The 17,764-nt window shown below is 55.4% G+C and overlaps 1 protein-coding gene across 2 annotated transcripts; it reads right to left on the bottom strand.

Annotated features, from left to right (window-relative positions):
• Positions 1-513: 513 nt before the first annotated feature.
• On the bottom strand, positions 514-16,513 carry EPHB4 (EPH receptor B4). Of its 2 annotated transcripts, none has more exons than XM_045819459.1 (17): positions 15,979-16,513; positions 13,226-13,296; positions 12,696-12,983; positions 11,578-11,974; positions 10,637-10,792; positions 10,128-10,460; positions 9,690-9,814; positions 9,140-9,305; positions 8,006-8,108; positions 7,744-7,808; positions 7,516-7,629; positions 7,177-7,424; positions 4,147-4,362; positions 3,694-3,843; positions 3,109-3,302; positions 2,760-2,915; positions 514-1,563 (listed from the first exon to the last, which is right to left on the bottom strand). In XM_045819459.1, the coding sequence occupies exons 1-17, from the start codon at positions 16,028-16,030 to the stop codon at positions 1,434-1,436; spliced, it is 2,964 nt and encodes a 987-aa protein (XP_045675415.1). In that variant the 5' UTR covers positions 16,031-16,513; the 3' UTR covers positions 514-1,433. The 2 variants fall into 2 exon arrangements, with proteins under 2 accessions (XP_045675415.1, XP_045675416.1); XM_045819460.1 differs by having other exon boundaries at positions 2,857-2,915.
• Positions 16,514-17,764: the final 1,251 nt, after the last annotated feature.

The following is a 17,764-nucleotide window of genomic DNA, read 5'->3' as shown; positions in this document are numbered from 1 at the left end:
GCATCCTCCACCCCGGCTCTCTGCACCTCCCCCACAGCCCATGCAGACATTCTCCTCCCAGGCTTTTAAACCAGCCCCAGCTGTCAACATCTGGCCCACATCTGTCTCCATCTGACTGGACCCCCATCCCAGTGGATTCCACCCCCCACCCTGACCCCCACACTACATGGGGCTGTAAAGCAGGGCTGTGAGCTCAAGGCCTCCTCTTTGCTTCAAACAAGCACCCTCCCAGGGCTAGGGAACCAGGGCTAGAAAACCAGGGCAGGGGAGGAGGGGGCAGCCCCACCCCGGAGGTGCCCCAGGCTCTTGGCAGAACCATCTGGAGCTGTTAGAAGCAGCTGCTAATGACTCATCTCCCACTGCCCCCACCCCACCACCTGAAACACACCCTGGGGTTGGGAACTCAGCACCCAGACCCACCACGGCTCTTTCTCCAGACCTCCTACCCCTCCGCACACTCCGCCTCCTCAGAAGTCTATTCCATGCCCCGCTCCCAATTACCCCCAGAGCTGCAACACTTCCCATTTTCTTTTATTTATACAAAAACATTGTTTTAAATATAATTTAAGAACCCCTCCAAGCACCGGTGTCTGTCTCTGGTTTCCACCACTACCTCAGCCCCCCCCACCCCACGGACACAGCTTGCGGGTGCTTGGTGGGGCCAGGAAACCGCGGCAGGACCAAGGCGCTGCTCTGAAAACAGACACAATGATGGTCCCTGTTCCCATGCGAGAACAGGAAGTGATCATGAACAGGTCCCCTCCAACACAAAACATTATGACAAAGACAGTAAAAAACAAAACAAAACAAAAACAAAACAAAAACACAAGAAACAAAAACCAAAGAGAATAAGACCAAAACCAAAACTTAAAACTCAAAAACCTTCAATATGAAGGCAGCAGATGGGGGAGGGGCATTTACAAGGGAAAAGTGAGTTCGGTGGAGACAGCAGCAAGGTTGGGACATCCCATCCAATGATTTCATCACTGGGTCGTGACACCCCTTCCCGCCTCCCACCATGGCGCTCCACTCCCGAGCTTAAGGGCTTGTCACCCTCTTCTCTTTGGTCTGCAAGGTCTGCGGCCCTTCAAGGTGAGGAGAGGCACCCTGGGGGCCTAACTGGGGATCAAAGGGATTGCACCCAACCACCCTGGAAAATCCTGAGGGAAGGGCTCCCACACCCTTGGCGGGGTTCCCCACCTGAGGGGCATGTTACTTTTATACTCACTCCCATATGGCAGAATCCCCAAATCCTGTCTCTCCAAATTGCCAGCTCCCTGCCCCCATAGGTTCAAAGTGCAATCCAATGGAGCGTAGGGATGGGGGCCTCTTGGGTCCCCACCCAACTCTGCCCCAAAAAGACGGGGAGCCGTGTCCCCATCATGGGAATTCCTGCTGCTCCAGAGTTGTGGGGCTAGGCCAGGAGGCGCAGGTCAGTACTGAGGGGCTGGTGCTCCAGACCCGCCTGGGGCTCCAGGTTTGGCCTGGGACTTCATGTGCTGGACACTGGCCAGGATTTTCTTCTGGTGTCCCGCCAGAGTGACTCCTATTCGGAGCAGGTCCCTGAGAAAGAATAGAGAGCTAGGTGAGGCCATGGGGCTGCTGGGATAGCTCTTCTAGCTTAGCTCCAGAAACTTGTTCACCGCCTCAGGATTGTCAGCCAATGAGGAAGACCAGCGGGGGAGGGGACACAGGTCAATAGTTGCTCAGCGGTTTCCGGAAGATTTCGGAGCCTGGGCACAGCGCTTTGCGCAGTTGGGGATGGGAAGGGGGAGGGCCGAAAGGGAGGAGGTGAGGAAGTGGGGTGGGTGGGGTGGAGGGGCTGGGACCTGGATGGATACTCCAGCAAGGGTTAAGGCAGAGAATCAGAGAAGGGGAGAAACGAGAAAAAGAAAGGTCCTCCAAATGAGACTGGGGGAAGGGGATGCACAGATTGCTTTAGAGGTGAAAGGAAAGGTCAGAAAGAAAAGGCCAGAGAGAGAGGGGAAGGGCTGGGTGGAGAGGAAGGGGAGGGAGGGGGTAAAACAAACTGCCTCCCCCCTCCATTCTGAGGCCTGGAGACTAAGATAAGGGAAAAAAAGGAGAGGTAGGAAACTGAGAGCAAGAACCTAGGTCAAGGAGAGGCTGGAACAAGTTTGGGAGGAGAGTGCCCAGGCCCAGTGGGGCAGACTGGCCCATGACTGCCCTGCCAGGGAGAGGGCCTCCAGGACCCTCTGGTTCCAGATTTCTAGTCCTTCTATTCTGTTATTCAAATCTGGGGCCAGAAAAAGTCCTTGGGAGAGAAGTGGGAAGGCAGAAGGGAGAAGTATCAGGGAGAGACCAACTAGGGAAAACACAGTATTTGGAAAGTGTCAGAATCATAAAACCATTTAACATTAAAGCTGGAAAGGTTCTCCAAAACCTAGTCGAATCTTTTCCTTTTATGGGTGGGAAAACATCCAAAGTCGACACGTTGTTAATGTGAGAGCAGGGTCTGGAATGTAGATAGATGCACAAAGATAGATACAGATTGCCAGGCAGGGAGCAAGATGCTCCAGGGCTGAAATGGTGCAAGGGGGTGAGGCGGGCACAGTTGGCCTGGAAGCTTCACTGGGCTCTCAGCTCCAGCAGCTGTTACTGCTTTGAGGGGGCCCTAGAAAAGTTGGCACCGGGAGTTGACCCCAAAGGCCCCTGCTGACCAGTGGGCTGGATTCTGGTCCCCAGATGCTCCTCTGACTGCTTGGCTCTAACCCCTACCTCCAGTTCCTGCTATGACTTACTCAGCAGAGATCTGGCTGACCAGCTCGAAGGAGCCAAACCCAGCGGCTGCAAAACTTTCTTCGTATCTCCCCATCTTGATGGCTCGAAGCCACTCACCCACAGAGCCAAAAGCTGAGTAGTGAGGCTGCCGCTGATCCAGAAGTGGGTGCGAGGCCCTGGGAGACAAGGATGGGGAGGATGTGCTGAGTTCCAGGGTTGTATCAGGATGGCGATGTTGAGTCCAGCCTTGGAGAGGCAGACAGGGAAAATCCCATATACCCCCCAAAATGACGGGTAATTTTGGGGAGATTCTGAAGGGGTGGAGGTGGCAGAGTGCAGCAAGGAGGGCCCATTCTGAAGAGTCCTCACCCGCCGTTCTCCCTGGCCACGATTTTGAGGCTAGCAGGGTTCCGGATCATCTTGTCGAGGGCACTGACCACCTGGGGGAAGCGGGGCCGTGCATTCCGGTCCTTTTGCCAACAGTCCAGCATGAGCTGGTGCAGGGAAGTGGGGCAGTCTGGGGGAGGGGGGAGCCGGTAGTCCTGTTCAATGGCATTGATCACCTGGAATGACAGAGAAGCACTGGGTGAAGGTGTCCAGGAAGAATGAGGATGCAAAGGATCCCAAGAAAATGGTGACTTCGCCGATGCTGGCTGGGTGCTACAACCCTCCAGAATGGCAAAGCTGGGGGTCCTCCTGGCTGGGGCTTAACGCCCCAGCAGCTCTTAGGGCCATGATCCAGATGTGTAACCTCCCAACCGTGCCCTCCATCCTGGTGTCCTTCTGTGACCAAACGTTCTTTATCAAACGCTTGGGTACAAAGGTCAACTCTTCTTTGTGTCACCCTCATCATCTCAAGGACCCAGCAGCGATGAGCTCTTTGGGAACCACACCCCACCCATATCCCAGGTGAGAATATTCTAAGAAAATATGGCAGGTCCAAGGGGCACTTACATCCTGATTGCTCATATCCCAGTACGGCCGTTCCCCGAAAGACATGACCTCCCACATCACGATCCCGTAGCTCCAGGCGTCACTGGCAGATGTGAACTTCCGGAAGGCGATGGCTTCAGGGGCTGTCCATCGGATGGGAATCTTTCCTCCCTAAAGATGAGGAAAGCAAAGATGAGCTGAGGGTCTCCCAAGATCCAGGCACTCTGCTCCTAGCCTTTGCTTTTCCACCCATCTCAGGCCTCCTTCCTTTCTGGGACCTGGCACCCAGCTCCCCAACTCCATTCTTTTCCTCGACACCCAGAAGTGGGCTTTCCTAAGCTGACCACTCCCTCCGTGGTCCACTCCTCCATCTTATCCCTGGATCAGAGCTGTCAAACCCGTAGCCACCTTTTCAACCTTCCCTGCCCACCAGGCCCTAAGAACCTAGTTCCTATGTCAGTCCCTCAGCCTCACCAGAGAGCTTGTGTAGGTGGGGTCAGAAGAGTTCTCCTCCAGGAATCGGGAAAGACCAAAGTCGGAAACCTTGCAGACAAGGTTGCTGTTGACCAGGATGTTGCGGGCAGCCAGGTCACGGTGAACGTAGCTCATCTCAGCAAGGTACCGCATGCCCGAGGCAATGCCCCGTAACATGCCCACCAGCTGGATGACAGTGAATTGCCCGTCGTTCAGCTGGAGACCACACAAAGGAGAGGGGCATGGTTAGGACAGCTCACCCCCTTATTTCCACTTCCCTTCACGTTCAAAACCCTATTTGACACCTGAAGCCCATCTCACACCCAGGCCTGTAGACTTCCCAGGCAGGCCCTCCTTTCTCTCATCCGATTCGCTGAGCTCTTACTCCCCTATCATTACACAGTGCTTATAACTGTCCCAGTTTCAAATATACATATTCACTCTCTTAATTAGATTGCGAGAGGAGACTTTAAATTTTTCTTCCTTTGAACATAGTACAGAGCTTTATACCCAGAACATACTCAACAAATGCTTTTGATCTAATATGTTCTTTTTATGTAACAAAACCAGAGTTCTCACAAGGGTGTGCTCTGTGCACCCTCTTATATAGGTGGGGACAAGTTTATGCCGATTCAGCCAAAATCTGGCTCCCCTCCTGGACCATCTGTGTGTAGTATGCAAGAGAACAGTGAGAAAATCAGGGTCCATCAGCAACCACAGTGCCAAAACCAAGGTCTAAACCCCAACTTTGACCTTTACAGCTCTCACCAGGTAAACCAACCAGTCAGGAATGGTTAACTAATCCCACCTTTTGATTTCAGTTAACGCGGCAGGGATCCTCAGTAGCCCCACAGGGTCAGGGACACAGAGTCCAAAACCGAATTCTAAATCAACCTTCCAAGCCTGAACCCAGTGTGTGGAAACTGCTGGAATCTGCCTGAGGAAACACCACTTGCCAATGCTCAGCCTCCGCAACTCCTTCCTCTCTCTCCCCTCACCTGCCACTTACAATCCATCTGCAAGTTCTGCTGGCCCTGCCTCCAACACGTACCCCAAATCCAGCCTTTCTTGGCACCCCACTACAACCCTCACAGCCTGAATGACTGCAAGTCTCCTCACTGGTTCCTGGCTTCCTTCCACTCTTGCTCCCCAGCACCCACCAAAGGGATCTCCTACTGAAACCCCTCAAAAGGCTTCTTGAATTTCTAATCAAATCCAAATTCCTGACCAAGGCCATGAGGTCCACGTGGCAGGGCCACCACCTACATCAAGATCCACCATGGTTCCTCTGCTCCCCAGGTTCAGTCCCACCTGCCTTCCTGCTTCTTGTCGAGTTCTTGCCCCCAGCGTTACTCTTCCCCCATCTTCTCAAGGCTGACTCTTTCACACCCACTCAAATGTCATCTCTTCTAAAATAGGCCCCTTGCCCTCCCTGCAATGGAATCTCTGTTGGGTACCAATGGAACAGACTCCTACGTACGCTACAGAGAGCCAATTGTCATCACACTACTGTAGGTCAACCTCAGCATCATTCATGGTGGGACCCAGGTGGCCTGTGTCTCCTGGTGGGACGCCATGTGAAGTTCACAGCACCCCCGAATCAGGCTGGCCACCAACATTTAATTTTGAATGCATCAAAATATTAGACATAGCTTCTTATAGGAAATACAGAGAAACAAGCTAAATGACCCCACAGGGAAGAATCTAATAAATCCACAAAGTGAGACATTCAAGGGAACAGGTGGGCCAGCTCCTCAGCATGACAAGGGACTGTGCTGGCTTTAGAAGAGACTCAAAAACAATAATCTCGCCCTGGCTGGCGTAGCTCAGTGGATTGAGCTCAGGCTGTGAACCAAAGTGTCGCAGGTTCGATTCCCAGCAAGGGCACATGCCTGGGTTGCAGGCCATGGCCCCCAGCAACTGCACATTGATGTTTCTCTCTCTTTCTCCCTCCCTTCCCTCTCTAAAAATAAATTAATAAAATCTTTAAAAGAAAACAACAATGATCTCCAGTTATAATGCTTGATCCTAAACTGGATGGTGGTTTGGGTAAACCAGCACTAAGGGACATTTGGGGACAACTGGGGAAATGTAGATATCAACTGTGTATTAGAGGATACCAAGAAATTATAATTTTTTTCAATGCAATGTTATTTTGCTATGTAGGAAAATGTTTTGATTAAAAAAAAATATATGTGAGGTGCCCTGGCCGGGTGGCTCAGCTGATTGGAGCATAGTCCCATACACCAAACGGTTGCAGGTTCGATCCCTGGTCAGGGCACATACCTAGGTGGTGGGTTCGATCTCTGGTTGGGGTGCTTATGGGCAGCAACTGATCCATGTTTCTCTCTCATCAATGTTTCTCTCTCCCTCTCCCTCTTCCCCGCCTTTTCTCTCTCTAAAATCAATAAACATATCCTTGAGTGAAGATTAAAATAAAACTGCAATGTAAAATTAACAAAATGATAAAATTCAGTAAACCTGTTAAAGTGACAAAAATAAGCTCTTCTCCCTCGTCTCCAGCCACTTTTCTTTATTTTTTTCTTTCATGTGCCAAGCACTTTTATTTACATTCTCAATCATTTTTCTCACTTAGTCCTCATTATTCTTTGAGTTTTGGCACTATCGCTACTTTCCCCAGCCATTTTTCCATGGTCTTGTTTGTTTCCACATCTGAAACTATTTGTTTAATAAAAGCTTGTTTGTTTCCTTAATTTCCAATCTTCCCCATTACACTGTCAGCCTAACAGCAGAGATGCTCATGGCTTTATTCCCAGGGCCTAGGCCAGTAGTAGCTGGTGTACAAGGAGGTGCTCAGGAAGTACTTGTTAAAAGCATGAATGATGGCCCCTTATATCCCAGGGTCAGCTGCCCCACAGAGAGGCCAGTCCCAGGGACTCAGCCGTTCCTGAAGGGAGAATGAAGGGCGAAGGGGGTGATGTGGAAGCCGCCACCTGTCCTGGGTTCTGAGTCCCCTGGCTGTGTGTGGGGAACACGGGTGGACTCGGGAGGCTGGGCAGGGGAGCTCACCCGCAGGAAGGAGTCCAGGGCACCATTCTCCATGAACTCGGTGAGGATCATGACCGGCACGCTGTTGGTGACCACGCCCTCCAGACGGATAATGTTGGGGTGCTCGAACTGGCCCATGATGGAGGCCTCGCTCAGGAACTCCCGCCGCTGCCGTTCTGTGTAACCGCCCTTCAGGGTCTTGATGGCCACGCAGCTCTCCTTCTTCCCCGGAGCCTTGAGCCGTCCCCGGCACACCTCCCCAAACTCGCCTTTAGGAAGGGTGCCGAGGGTCAGCTCTCCTCCTGGCCTTCCCTGCCCACCCCATTCTCCTCCCAGGCCTCCAGGCATCTTTCCTCTCACCTGCACCAATCACCTCTTCAATCTTGACGTAGGAGACGTCGATCTCTTTTGCAAATTCCCTCACAGCCTCATTAGGATCTTCGTAAGTGAAGGGGTCAATGTAGACCTTAGTACCTGAGGCATCATGCAAGGCCCATTAGCTGAGTAACTTCCCCTGCGCTCAGACGCCCAATTCTTGGGCTCATAACCTTGCCCCCGCACTGTTTCCTTCAGGACAAGCCTACCTACCGTGCCCAATAAGATACTGTCCATGTTTGTCTGAGTATTCAGCTTCTCTCCCACTGCTCTGCTTCCTATAGCCATGGGAAAGACAAGGTAAACTGAGTCACATACTTACATTCCCAGAGGGACGGGATGGGAAGAGAGGAGCAGAGACTGAGAAAGATTCCAAGTGGAAATGGGCTCTTGGGGCATGGAGGGAGTCTTGTCCTGGGGTAAGGGGACATCTACACAGGTTTCCTAGGGGCCTCCAGGGACTCAGAGCCCTCACCTGAGGCAGAGAACAGCGATGACAATGACCACCAGTACCAGCACCACGCCCACAACCGCAGTGCCTGCAATCAGGGCCAGCTGCTCCCGCCAGCTCTCACTCTCTGGGGGAGAAAAAAAAAACGTGATCAGGAGACCTGATGGTCCCCAAGGGCCCTACACAGGTCTCCTGAATGAGCTGTGGTTCTCCTGAGGACACTGCGGCAAGTAGGAGAGGACAAAGGAGAGGCAGGGCTGGGGAAGCACGGTGATTTTCACACTGCTTTCCACAGGCAGTGGGCCCCTCCTGTGTCCCTCAGGGGAGGTTCCCAGCCTTGTTACTGTCAAAGCTGGTTTGATCTTATTTTGTTTTAAGTCTAGTGACCGCAAAAAGTCCCATTTGAATGAAAGTTTGAAGGCTAAGTAAAAACAAAGGGTTTACCGCCCCAAAGTGGAAACGACCCATAAGTCCATCAACAGACAAAGGAACAAGCAGAGCACACCCCGGCCACGGCGACACCTGCTACAACTCGGGCGAGTCTCGGACACAGGACGGTAAGTGAAGGACGCCAGTGAGGCGAAGCACTGCACACTGGACGACCCCACTGGTACGAAACATCCAGAACAGGCCAATCCAGAGACAGAAAGTAGATTCGAATTTGCCGGGGGCTAGGGGGTTGTGGAGGGGTACAGGGTCTCTTTCTGGGGTGCTGAAACATTCTACCCTTCATTGTGATGGCTGCACCACTCTGGAAAAATACTAGAAGCCAGTGAATTAAACATTTTAAATGGCTGAACTGTATGATAGACGAAGCATATCTCAATAAAACTGTTTAAAAAAAACTAAAATTAAAATATTACAACAGGTGTCATCTTACTGATTCCCTGCAACCCTGTGAGAGAGGCCTCGTATTTCCATTTATTTGGGCGAGAGAGCTGGGGCTCTGAGGTCGGGTTTTTGCCAAAGGTCACGCAGCTGACGGAAGGCTGCCGAGCAAGGTCTTCACGCTCAGTTGTCGGTTTGGGTCTCCACATCCTATGCTGTCCTCACCAGGCCAGAACTGCCTCTCAGCTGAGGGAAAGAGGAGCCTAGGGGCATGACTGTGGGGGTCCTTCGGGAGCATCGCCTCCCCCCCAGGCCTATTCCCAGGCTCACCATGCAGCTGGGTCTGGCTATGGTGCTCCTGGCCAAAGGGTCCATAGCCGGCCTCGGAGCGCGCCCGCACCTGGACCAGATAGCTGGCTCCCCGCTTCAGCCCCTGCAGCTCTGCCCGGTTTTCCGATGTCTTCAGGAACCGAACACTGTTGGGGTTCCCTGCGCCCTGTCCGGGAGGAGGAGGGGTTGGCTGTAAGTACAGGTCTGTAGTTTCTGCTGCTCTTCCAGCCTCCCCCTGCCCTGCAGCCCCATCACTAGCACCTTGGTCCCGTTACATAGCAGGCGAGGCCTTTGTGCTCACTTCTGTGCGGTGTGCTGAGAATTGCATTCACTGTCTCATTTAATTGTTGCAGCAATTCTGTGGGGTTGGTACTGTTATCACAACTATTTTACAGATGAGGATACTGAGCTCAGAGAGGCCAAGGGGCTGGCCCCAGGTCTCCAGATAGTAAGTGGCAGAGCTGGAATTAAGTGCCTGCAATCCAGGTGTCCCACTCTGGAGCACGTCTCACTGCCCACCCCCAGCCCCAGGGGTGGTGCCCGGTCTCACCTTCTCATAGTACTTGACCTCATAGTCCAGCACTGCTCCACTGGGTGCCCGGGGAACAGCCCATGTCAAGCTCAAGCTGCTCGGTGAGGACCGAGTCACCCGGATATCAGACACTGGGGGAGGCACTGTGAGAGACAGGACATGCTGGGGCTCTTCTGCATGGCAGGTCTATCTCTTGCCTTTCCAACTCCTCTGCTACCTGCAAGTGTCTTAATCCTCCAGATATCTCAAGAACTCCTCCTGGCTCCCATCCTCAACTCTCCAGCCTGCCTTTGCATCTTTTTCACTCTCTGCCTCTTGCTCCCAAAGCCGTGACCCTCCATACTTCTTGAGGACACCACTGCACAGCCTTTGCCCCTTTTCCCGTCAGGCCTTGCTAGTCTCTCCCACCACCACTTCTCCCATTTGACCACATGCTGCCCCAGCCCCCAGTCTCACCCTCACGGTCTGTGGTGACATTTACAGCCTCAAATGGGACGGGCCCGGTGGCTAAGGAAGATACCCCATTCAAGGCAGTGACTTCAAAGGTGTAGGTAAAGTCAGGACGCAGCCCACGAATTGCAACCCAGGGCTCCACCAGGTCCCGGGGACCTGGGTCGAAGGTCAGGTCTCCTCCACAGAGTGTGCAGGACCCCCCAGGACGGCACTCCCGGCAGCGGAGTGCATAGGTGAGATCCTCTCGGCCACCTGACTCGAGGGGGGCACTCCATTCCAGGCGCAGGGAGGAACCGTTTAGGCGGGAAACCACGCTTCTTGGAGCCGATGGAGGGGCTGCAGGAAACCAGAGAATCAGACAGAGGCCCAACAGATATGAGGGGTGGGCAGTGGGACAGATGGGCAGCCACACTGACTTGGCCGGGCACCAGCAGGCCAGGGTCAAGAGGAGAAAGGCCTGGGAAGATGGGGACTGGAATGGGGGTCCACCCCTGGGGCCAATGGTCACTTACTGGTACAGTGCGCACCCCGGGGATCCGTGCGGGCCCGAAAGTACCCATTGCGGCACTGGCAGACGGGTGAGCCGATGGTGTTGGAGTGGCTGTTGGCTGGGCACGGCTGGCAGGACCCCTCCCCAGACAGAGGCTTGAAGGTGCCCTGGGCACAGGCTGAGAGAGAGAAAGCATTCACCAAAACATGCATCAAAAACACGCAGCTGCTCTTAAGGCTACCTGAAGTGCCAAGGGGGAAGCAGGGCAGGAGGAGCTCGGAAGCCTCGTCTCTAAGAGGAGAGCTCCTCCAGATCGGGAGTCAACCCTAACACCCACAGCGCCTGCACTCCTCGGCAGGCTGGTGAGACCCAAAGAGCACTGCTCAGAAAAACGATTTTCAATGCACACCACAAAACACACTGGGTTGTAGAGGAATCCAAGTAAGTTGAATACAACGATCAAAATATGAAGAAAGGGTTGTGACATGAAAGTGAGTGTGCTTCTTTATTAACAAGACACAGCAGCTGGTCTAACAGCCTCCATAACACCGAAGCGGGGTGGAGCAAACACAGAACTTGGCATCCTCACCTCATCCGTCACAATGGGCTGTGAAAATACCCAGGAACCACACTGAACAAGAACAGAGGCCATGACACCCTTGTCCTCTGAGCCAAACAAGGTGTCCCCCCCGCACCTGGGGACAGTGCTGCACCCCTGGATAGCCTCCCATGTCCAGAAAGGAGTGGATGTATCAGGGAGAGTGTGGAAGTGAGGAAGGGTTCTGAACTATACCGAGGGGGTGGAGGGGTGGGGAATGAAAACAGCCCCTCCAGGAACGGCGTGCCCAGGAGAGCAAAAAATGTTCAAAATGGAAATTTAAGAAGTGGGTCCAAAAACAGGCTACAGGACCTTGTCCTCCTCATGGATTGGCAATGCTTTCTTGCGGACATGCCCCTTCTCACCTCGACATCTGGTGTTCCCCTCGGTGGCCTCGAACCCTGGAGCACAGCTGCAGCCCATGACTGGCTGCTCGGCCCACTGGCCATCCTCCCGGCAGTAGAGGCTGGGACTGGGGCCCGGGACAGGGACGGCATCAGCCACGCAACTCCCTGTCACCGGCACCACAAGCTCACGAGGCACAGTCTCCGGGAAGCGGGTGAGGTTCACGGTCAGCTGGGCACACTTCTTGTAGAAGAGGTGCAGGGACAGCAGGGCCATGCAGGCGCCCTGGTCCTGGAAGGCCAGGTAGAAGCCGGCCTTGGTGAGTGGGCCCAGACGCAGCGTCTTGATGTTCACCTTCCCGGTGGCCTCGGCCCCAGGGCGCTTCCGGGTCAGGTGCTCAGCAGCCACTGTGTCCACCTTTGGGGTCAAAGAAGAGATTTGACCGCTGCTGTCCTCCACTCCCCAAAGACCTGGTGGACTGTCTTCTTTCTAGCTTACCCTCTCCATGACCTCCTTGGATGCTGTTCCAGAACATTCTCTCCACCTTTCTCAACCCACTTCCCTGCAGGCCCTAACATTGTTCAGGAATACTTGCTGAGCTCCTACAACGGGTCCAGCTCTGTCCTATACCACTCCTTTCTGTTCATCCACTCGACCTACAAAAATTTACTAACACCTACTGTATGCCCTGAACTCAGTGCAGAGGAAACAGAAATGAAGGAAACCCAGGTAAGCTACAAAGTATGATGAGAGTGATGACAGATGGGATCCCAGAGTGGGGCGCCTCAGCAAAGGCATCCCAGGGGAGACCTAGGGGATGGAACACAGAAGACACAGTGGGTGGGTAGAAGAGGCAGAGAGAAGGCCTTCCAGGGTGAGGGGTAGGAGGATAAGGGGGAAGTGTAGGTGGCCTAAGAACAGTGGGGTGGAGTGACTGAGGACCTTCCCTGGGGGCCAGCGCGGCAGCCCAGCTGCATGCTGCTGCTCCACCACCAGCACACTGCCTTCTTCCCTCCCCAGACCTGAGGCTCCTGCTTCCAGCGACCCAACTAAGACGGCCTTAGAAGTTCACCTCCACTGTCCCTAGACCACAGGCCTGCCCCAGCCCCGCCCTGGCCCGTGGCTGTGCTCTGGGTACCTTGATGTAGGGGTTCTCCATCCAGGCTGGGGTGAGGGCTGTGGCTGTGTCGGCATCACTCTCAAAGTAGAAGACTGTAAAGGTCTCCTTGCAGGAGCGCCCAGCCCGGGGCAGGGACAGGCACTCGAGCATGGTGAAGCGAAGTGTGGCGTACACGTGGACGGCACCTCGCCGGGGAACCCAGCCCGTGCGCAGCCAGTGGGCCAGGCCTGGGGCACGCTGCACATCGCACACCTCATAGGTCCGAACGCTGTGTTGCTCCTCATCCAGGCCGCTCAGCTCCTCCCACTGTGGGCAGAAGGGGGTCAGCGTGAGGGCTGCCTAATGGCTTCAATGTCAGTGGGAGAGGGTTTGTCATCAAGCAGAAGTGGCTAGGGTGGCGAGGGAAGGGGACCTCTGAGAGCAAGAGCTCGGAGGACACCGGTTCCTGCTGCTGTGATCTAGGCAATGGTATGGGGAGCAGGTCGGCACTGGTGCTCCTGGTTCCTCAGTTTCCCTTCTGAACCCCAGCCCCTGGGCCCAGCTCTTACCTGCCCGTCCACCTGAGGAAACGTCACCCACTTCAGATCGGCAGTTTCCAATTTTGTGTTCAGTAGGGTCTCTAAGACAGATAGATAGACAGTTAGTCACTGTTTAGGGGAGACACTGGGAAGACCAGTTGCCTGGGAATGGAGAAGCAGGGAGGTCCTCTCAGCTTCAATCTGGAGAGTCAGTCTGACTGAGACAAGAGGTAAGGAGGGGAGTGAGCCCTGCCCTGCTATTTCTCAGCTCTTTCTCTGAACACCAACCCCACTCCTAACCGCTGGCAGGCTCACTGGCCCTCAGGACTCCCAGATCTAGACCTCCCTCGACGGCTGTATCCTGGAGGACAGGGGAAGGTGCAAACACTGGAAGGGAAGAAGGGTCAACAGCTCAGAAAGGATTAAACTAGACCCCTCATCTGGCCCTGACTCTGGTGGGCAAAGGGCTGCTGGCATGGGGACACCCCTCCTTAAAGGACCTGCCAGGGCCTTCACAGTCCCTTCCCCAATCCCCAAGTTGCTGCTTCCCTGCCCCCAAGTCTACTCTTCTTCCATGTCCCCACCCATTTTGGGACCCAACACTCTAGTTTTTCAGATCCCGGGAGGTGCTGCTTAGCTCCTGAGGTGCAGCCAGCACCTCCACTCCCTCCCCTCTCCCCCCCAGCTCTCTGCTGTGGCTGCTGTCAGAAGGGGAAGTGCTGGAGGCTGGGATGCTTGGGTTCCCGCCCTGGCCCCTGCCTGCAGAGGCCTCACATCTGGATTTGGTTATGGGAAGGAAAAGGGGAGGAGATTTTAGAGGTGTGTGTGTATGGGGGGGGCAGAATACACCTGGCTCAGCTCGGCCTGGGGGAGGGGCACCAGGGAGGGGTGGGGCCCTGGCAGAAGGTGGGGATTAGGGGAAACTGCACAGGGTGGAGGGAGGGTAGGGGAATCCCCTTGGAGACCAGCAGCACACCTGGGACCTGGTCCCCACTTCCCAATGGGGGCTGCTGGAGGGAAGGGAAAGCAGGTGGGTGGGGCAGCCTCCTCCCAGGGAGCAAGTGCTATCCACAGAGGGCAAGGAATCAGGCAGCCAGGCCAGCCTCAGGTAAGGCCCTCGCCCCCATGGGTGGCAGGAGACAGCCCAGCACACTGGGGACAGGATGCCTGGGTTCTGGGAAAGGGGTGGATTGAGCCTGCCGTCTCCACCCTCCATTGTTCCAGCCTGGATAGTGTTTTCCTGTCTCCAATTTACACACTGTCTCTGTTTCAGGGCTGCCCCCTGCGCTCCAAGCGGCTCACTTTCTCTTACTCTATCTGGGTCCTGCCTCCTCTTGGAGGTCTCTTTGACATGTCCGTTTTCTGCCCTTTCACCTCTCTCCCCCCAGCTCTCTGTCCACCTCCATTTCTCTTGCTCTCTCCTACATTTTTTGTCTCCCACTTTTCAACTTCACTGGTGTGACCAGCTCGGATAAGTTATTCAACTCTTCTAAGCCTCAGGCTCTTCAGCTGTAAAATGGGACAACAATCCCTCCTACCCCCAGGGCTGTAGGAACCATGAAAATATAAAGCCCTCAGCACGGCCCTGGGGCTTAGAAAGCCTTTCAGTAACAGCAGATCGAGTGATTCCCTTTTCCTCTTTGCATCTTTTTTTCCCTCTCACCCCACTTCATCCTGGTGGGTTGTTTTCTCTTTGCTCTGCTTTTCCTTCTCTCCCACGATCTTTTCCTCTTCTTTCTCAGAGCCAGGCCAGTCTTCCCTCTCTCCACACCTAGCCTTTGATCCCCAGCCCAGAGCAGCGCTGCCTGGCCTGGGGGAGAGGGGTTTCTAACTGCCTTTGATTCCTCCTCCTCAGCAGCCCCCAAAACCCCCTCTCCAGAGACCCCTTTGATTTCAGGCAGTGAAGGGGGGTAGGAGGCAGCTCGTTGAAAGGAGATTAGGGATATAGGAGGAGGGTTTATAGGGCTCTTGGTTCCCCCTCTAGGGAGTGAGGGGAGGGGAGAGGCTCCTGGATGAAGAAACATTTGGGGAGAATATAGAAAAATTAGAAATGTGTAGAGAGACAAGGAGGTACATGGTCATTAGGCTGAATTAGGGCAACACAGGGGCTGCACGGGTCAGTTCTGCTGGTGAGCAGGGTTGGAGGGGAGCCCGTTTGTCTAGGGCTGGGGCAGGGCTGGGGTCCAGAGAGCATTTAAAGGGCTGGGGTAGAGTCTGGGGAAACCAGGAAGGGGGCCTCTCTGCGGCATGGGCAGTGGCTTTGGGAGATTTGTTTGGAGTGTGAGTGCAGAAGGTGGCCATTCTGACAAAGGCAGTGGAATTGGAGGATCAAGGTGTGAATGCTAAGGAAATGAGGGGTGGGGGCAGTTTATGGCCTAGCACAAAATTCTGCCTTGTCTGCAGTTGTTCCTCCAGAAACCTTTCCTTCTTTTTGGCAGAGGTGGGAAGAGGGTCAGAAACTTTGAAAAGAGTTTTGAAGATTGGAGTAGAGAGAAAAGGAAAGGCCGACCAAAGGAGTCTGGAGTCAAGAGTGAGAGAGTTTGGGGAGCCGGGGCTGGGGCAAGTCCCGGGACGGGGCCCGACTCCATCTCTTTCCCAAACAAAAGAAAACTCCACTCCCCGCTGGGCTGCCTCTCCCCCGCCCCCCGCCCGGTCTAGTACTATTGGTCCGAAGTGTTCGGGATTGAGGTGCCGTGTAGGGGTAGAGAGAGGTCGGGCCCCTCCACTCCGAGGCCCAACTTTGGGGGCCCCAGGAGTGGCGGGATGCCCCTGAGGAAACTCACCTTCTAAAGCCGCTGCGAGTGAAGCCCAGCAGAGCAGAGCCCGGAGCTCCATGGCGCCGCCTCACTCCTGTTGGACCCGATCTGAGTTTGGGGGGCGCTAGCCCCCCCAGGTCTGAATCCCCCCTGAGCGGGTAGACCTGGATTCCCCGCGCCGGACTCTCGGTCGGAGTCTCAGCGCGGGGCCATGCGGGCGTGCAGGGCACCGGGCGGCAGCGCCCAGGTGTGGCCCCGAGTCTCCACTGCGCAGGCGGGCGGGGGGCGTCCTTGTAGGGGACGCGCCGGACCGGGGCAAAGAGAGACGTGGCTGGAGTCGGGGGTCCCTCCGGGGCCTCGGGGTCCCGCCCCGGCTGGCTAGGGGTGTGCCTGCCTCGCGCTTTCACCTCCCCCCCCTTCGTGGGAGTGGTGCTGCTCGCGCCGCGGGCCGAGTGCTTGTGCTTCGCGCCAGCGGGGTGTGTGGAAGCAGGAGCAAGGACTGAGCGGGAGAGAGGAAGACTGCGGATCGGGTCGGGTCGGGGATGTGCTGGGCCGGGCTGGGACTTGGCCAGGCGGCGCCCGGCGGAGGAGGGAGGGGCGCGCGGGACGCTGGCGGAGCCGCCCCCAGCCCTGACTAGGACTGGGGCCCGAGGCGCGCTGATTGGGTCGCGCGGTGCTGAATAATTCATGAGGGAAGCGGAGTGGGGCGCCCAGTGGAGCAGGTCGGGAAGTTCGGAGAAAGTTTGGAGAAGGGGGAGGGGCGGTGGGCGCGGAGCCCAGGGACCGCCCAGATGTGCACGGAGACTGTGCCCGGGCCCGGATCCCGCGTGTCCGGGCCGGGGCCCAGGGACCCCTGGGGCAGGCCAGAACCCCGAGGACACCAGGGAGCAGAGAAGCACACCCAACAGCCCAGAGGGCCCCACAAAATTGCGCATTATCTTCCTGCAGATTTAAGATTCTTCTGGATTAGCCCATTATCCCCTCATTGGCGCAGGGGACGGTGTTTGGGGAAAGGTTTTGAGGATGGAGGGTGGCCCTGGGGTTCCCCGAGCCAATGATCTCAGCTTAGATAACCCCGGAGCGAACGTTCACACAATCATTCAACAAACATTAAGTATTGGGGACTTTCTATGCGCTCAACCTAGCGCTGAAAAATGCGGAGTGGAAGTGACACAACAGGGTTGAGATGGGAAGAAGTATAGAAAAGTCTAGGAAGCAAGGGTAAATAAAAGGTAGGTGAGTCTGAGATAGTGAGGGGTCCGGATGGAGTCCCAAATCACCGTCCTCATTCTCACTGTCGCGCTTGGCGGGCTCCGCACCACGCGCAGCCCTGACCCTTGGGGCTGGGGCCGGGCTGCTGCTGTCTTTCCTGAGGCTGTTTCCTGTCTGGCTCCTGGGGGCCCTCAGGATGGCTGGGAGGGCCTTTCCTCTCTTTGCCACCACCCTCCCTCCCATCCCATCAGTTAGAGGGGAGGATCCTGGAAAGCAGCGAACCTCCCACCAACCCCCTTCTGCATCAGGGCACCTAGTGTGAGTCCTGGGGTGGATGGAGGGTGCTGCAGGAGTCCTCCAGTGAAGGAATTGGAAGGAAAGGGCTTAAATTCAGAAACTATTTAAGGGGGACAGAGTCTGGAGGAGCTGAGGAGCCAAGAGAGAGGGAAGGAGGAGTCACCGATGTCTGGGGAAGGGCGGGGGCGGGCTGTCAAGCATCGCTAACCCCCTAGAGAGGACAGCCAGGCCTGTAGTGACCTCTTGTCCCAGCTCACTTATCTTCCTGCCACAAGTGGTGCTCCCCACACCCCTGCCCTTCCTT

This window comes from Phyllostomus hastatus, unplaced genomic scaffold (assembly GCF_019186645.2).
Source record: "Phyllostomus hastatus isolate PE091 unplaced genomic scaffold, TTU_PhHast_1.1 phas_scaffold_385, whole genome shotgun sequence".
NCBI classification, from domain to species: domain Eukaryota; kingdom Metazoa; phylum Chordata; class Mammalia; order Chiroptera; family Phyllostomidae; genus Phyllostomus; species Phyllostomus hastatus.
This window is presented reverse-complemented; position numbering and strand designations above follow the sequence as displayed.

Bases quoted from the DNA above. Each gene is read 5' to 3' on its own strand.
- EPHB4 (XM_045819459.1), bottom strand. From the start codon at position 16,030: ATGGAGCTCCGGGCTCTGCTCTGCTGGGCTTCACTCGCAGCGGCTTTA. The intron at 9,306-9,689 runs GTGAGACCGGGC...CCTCCCGGACAG, and splicing joins AGGTCAAGTACTATGAGAAG to GGCGCAGGGAACCCCAACAG. The intron at 7,630-7,743 runs GTAGGTAGGCTT...ATGATGCCTCAG, and splicing joins ACAGTATCTTATTGGGCACG to GTACTAAGGTCTACATTGAC.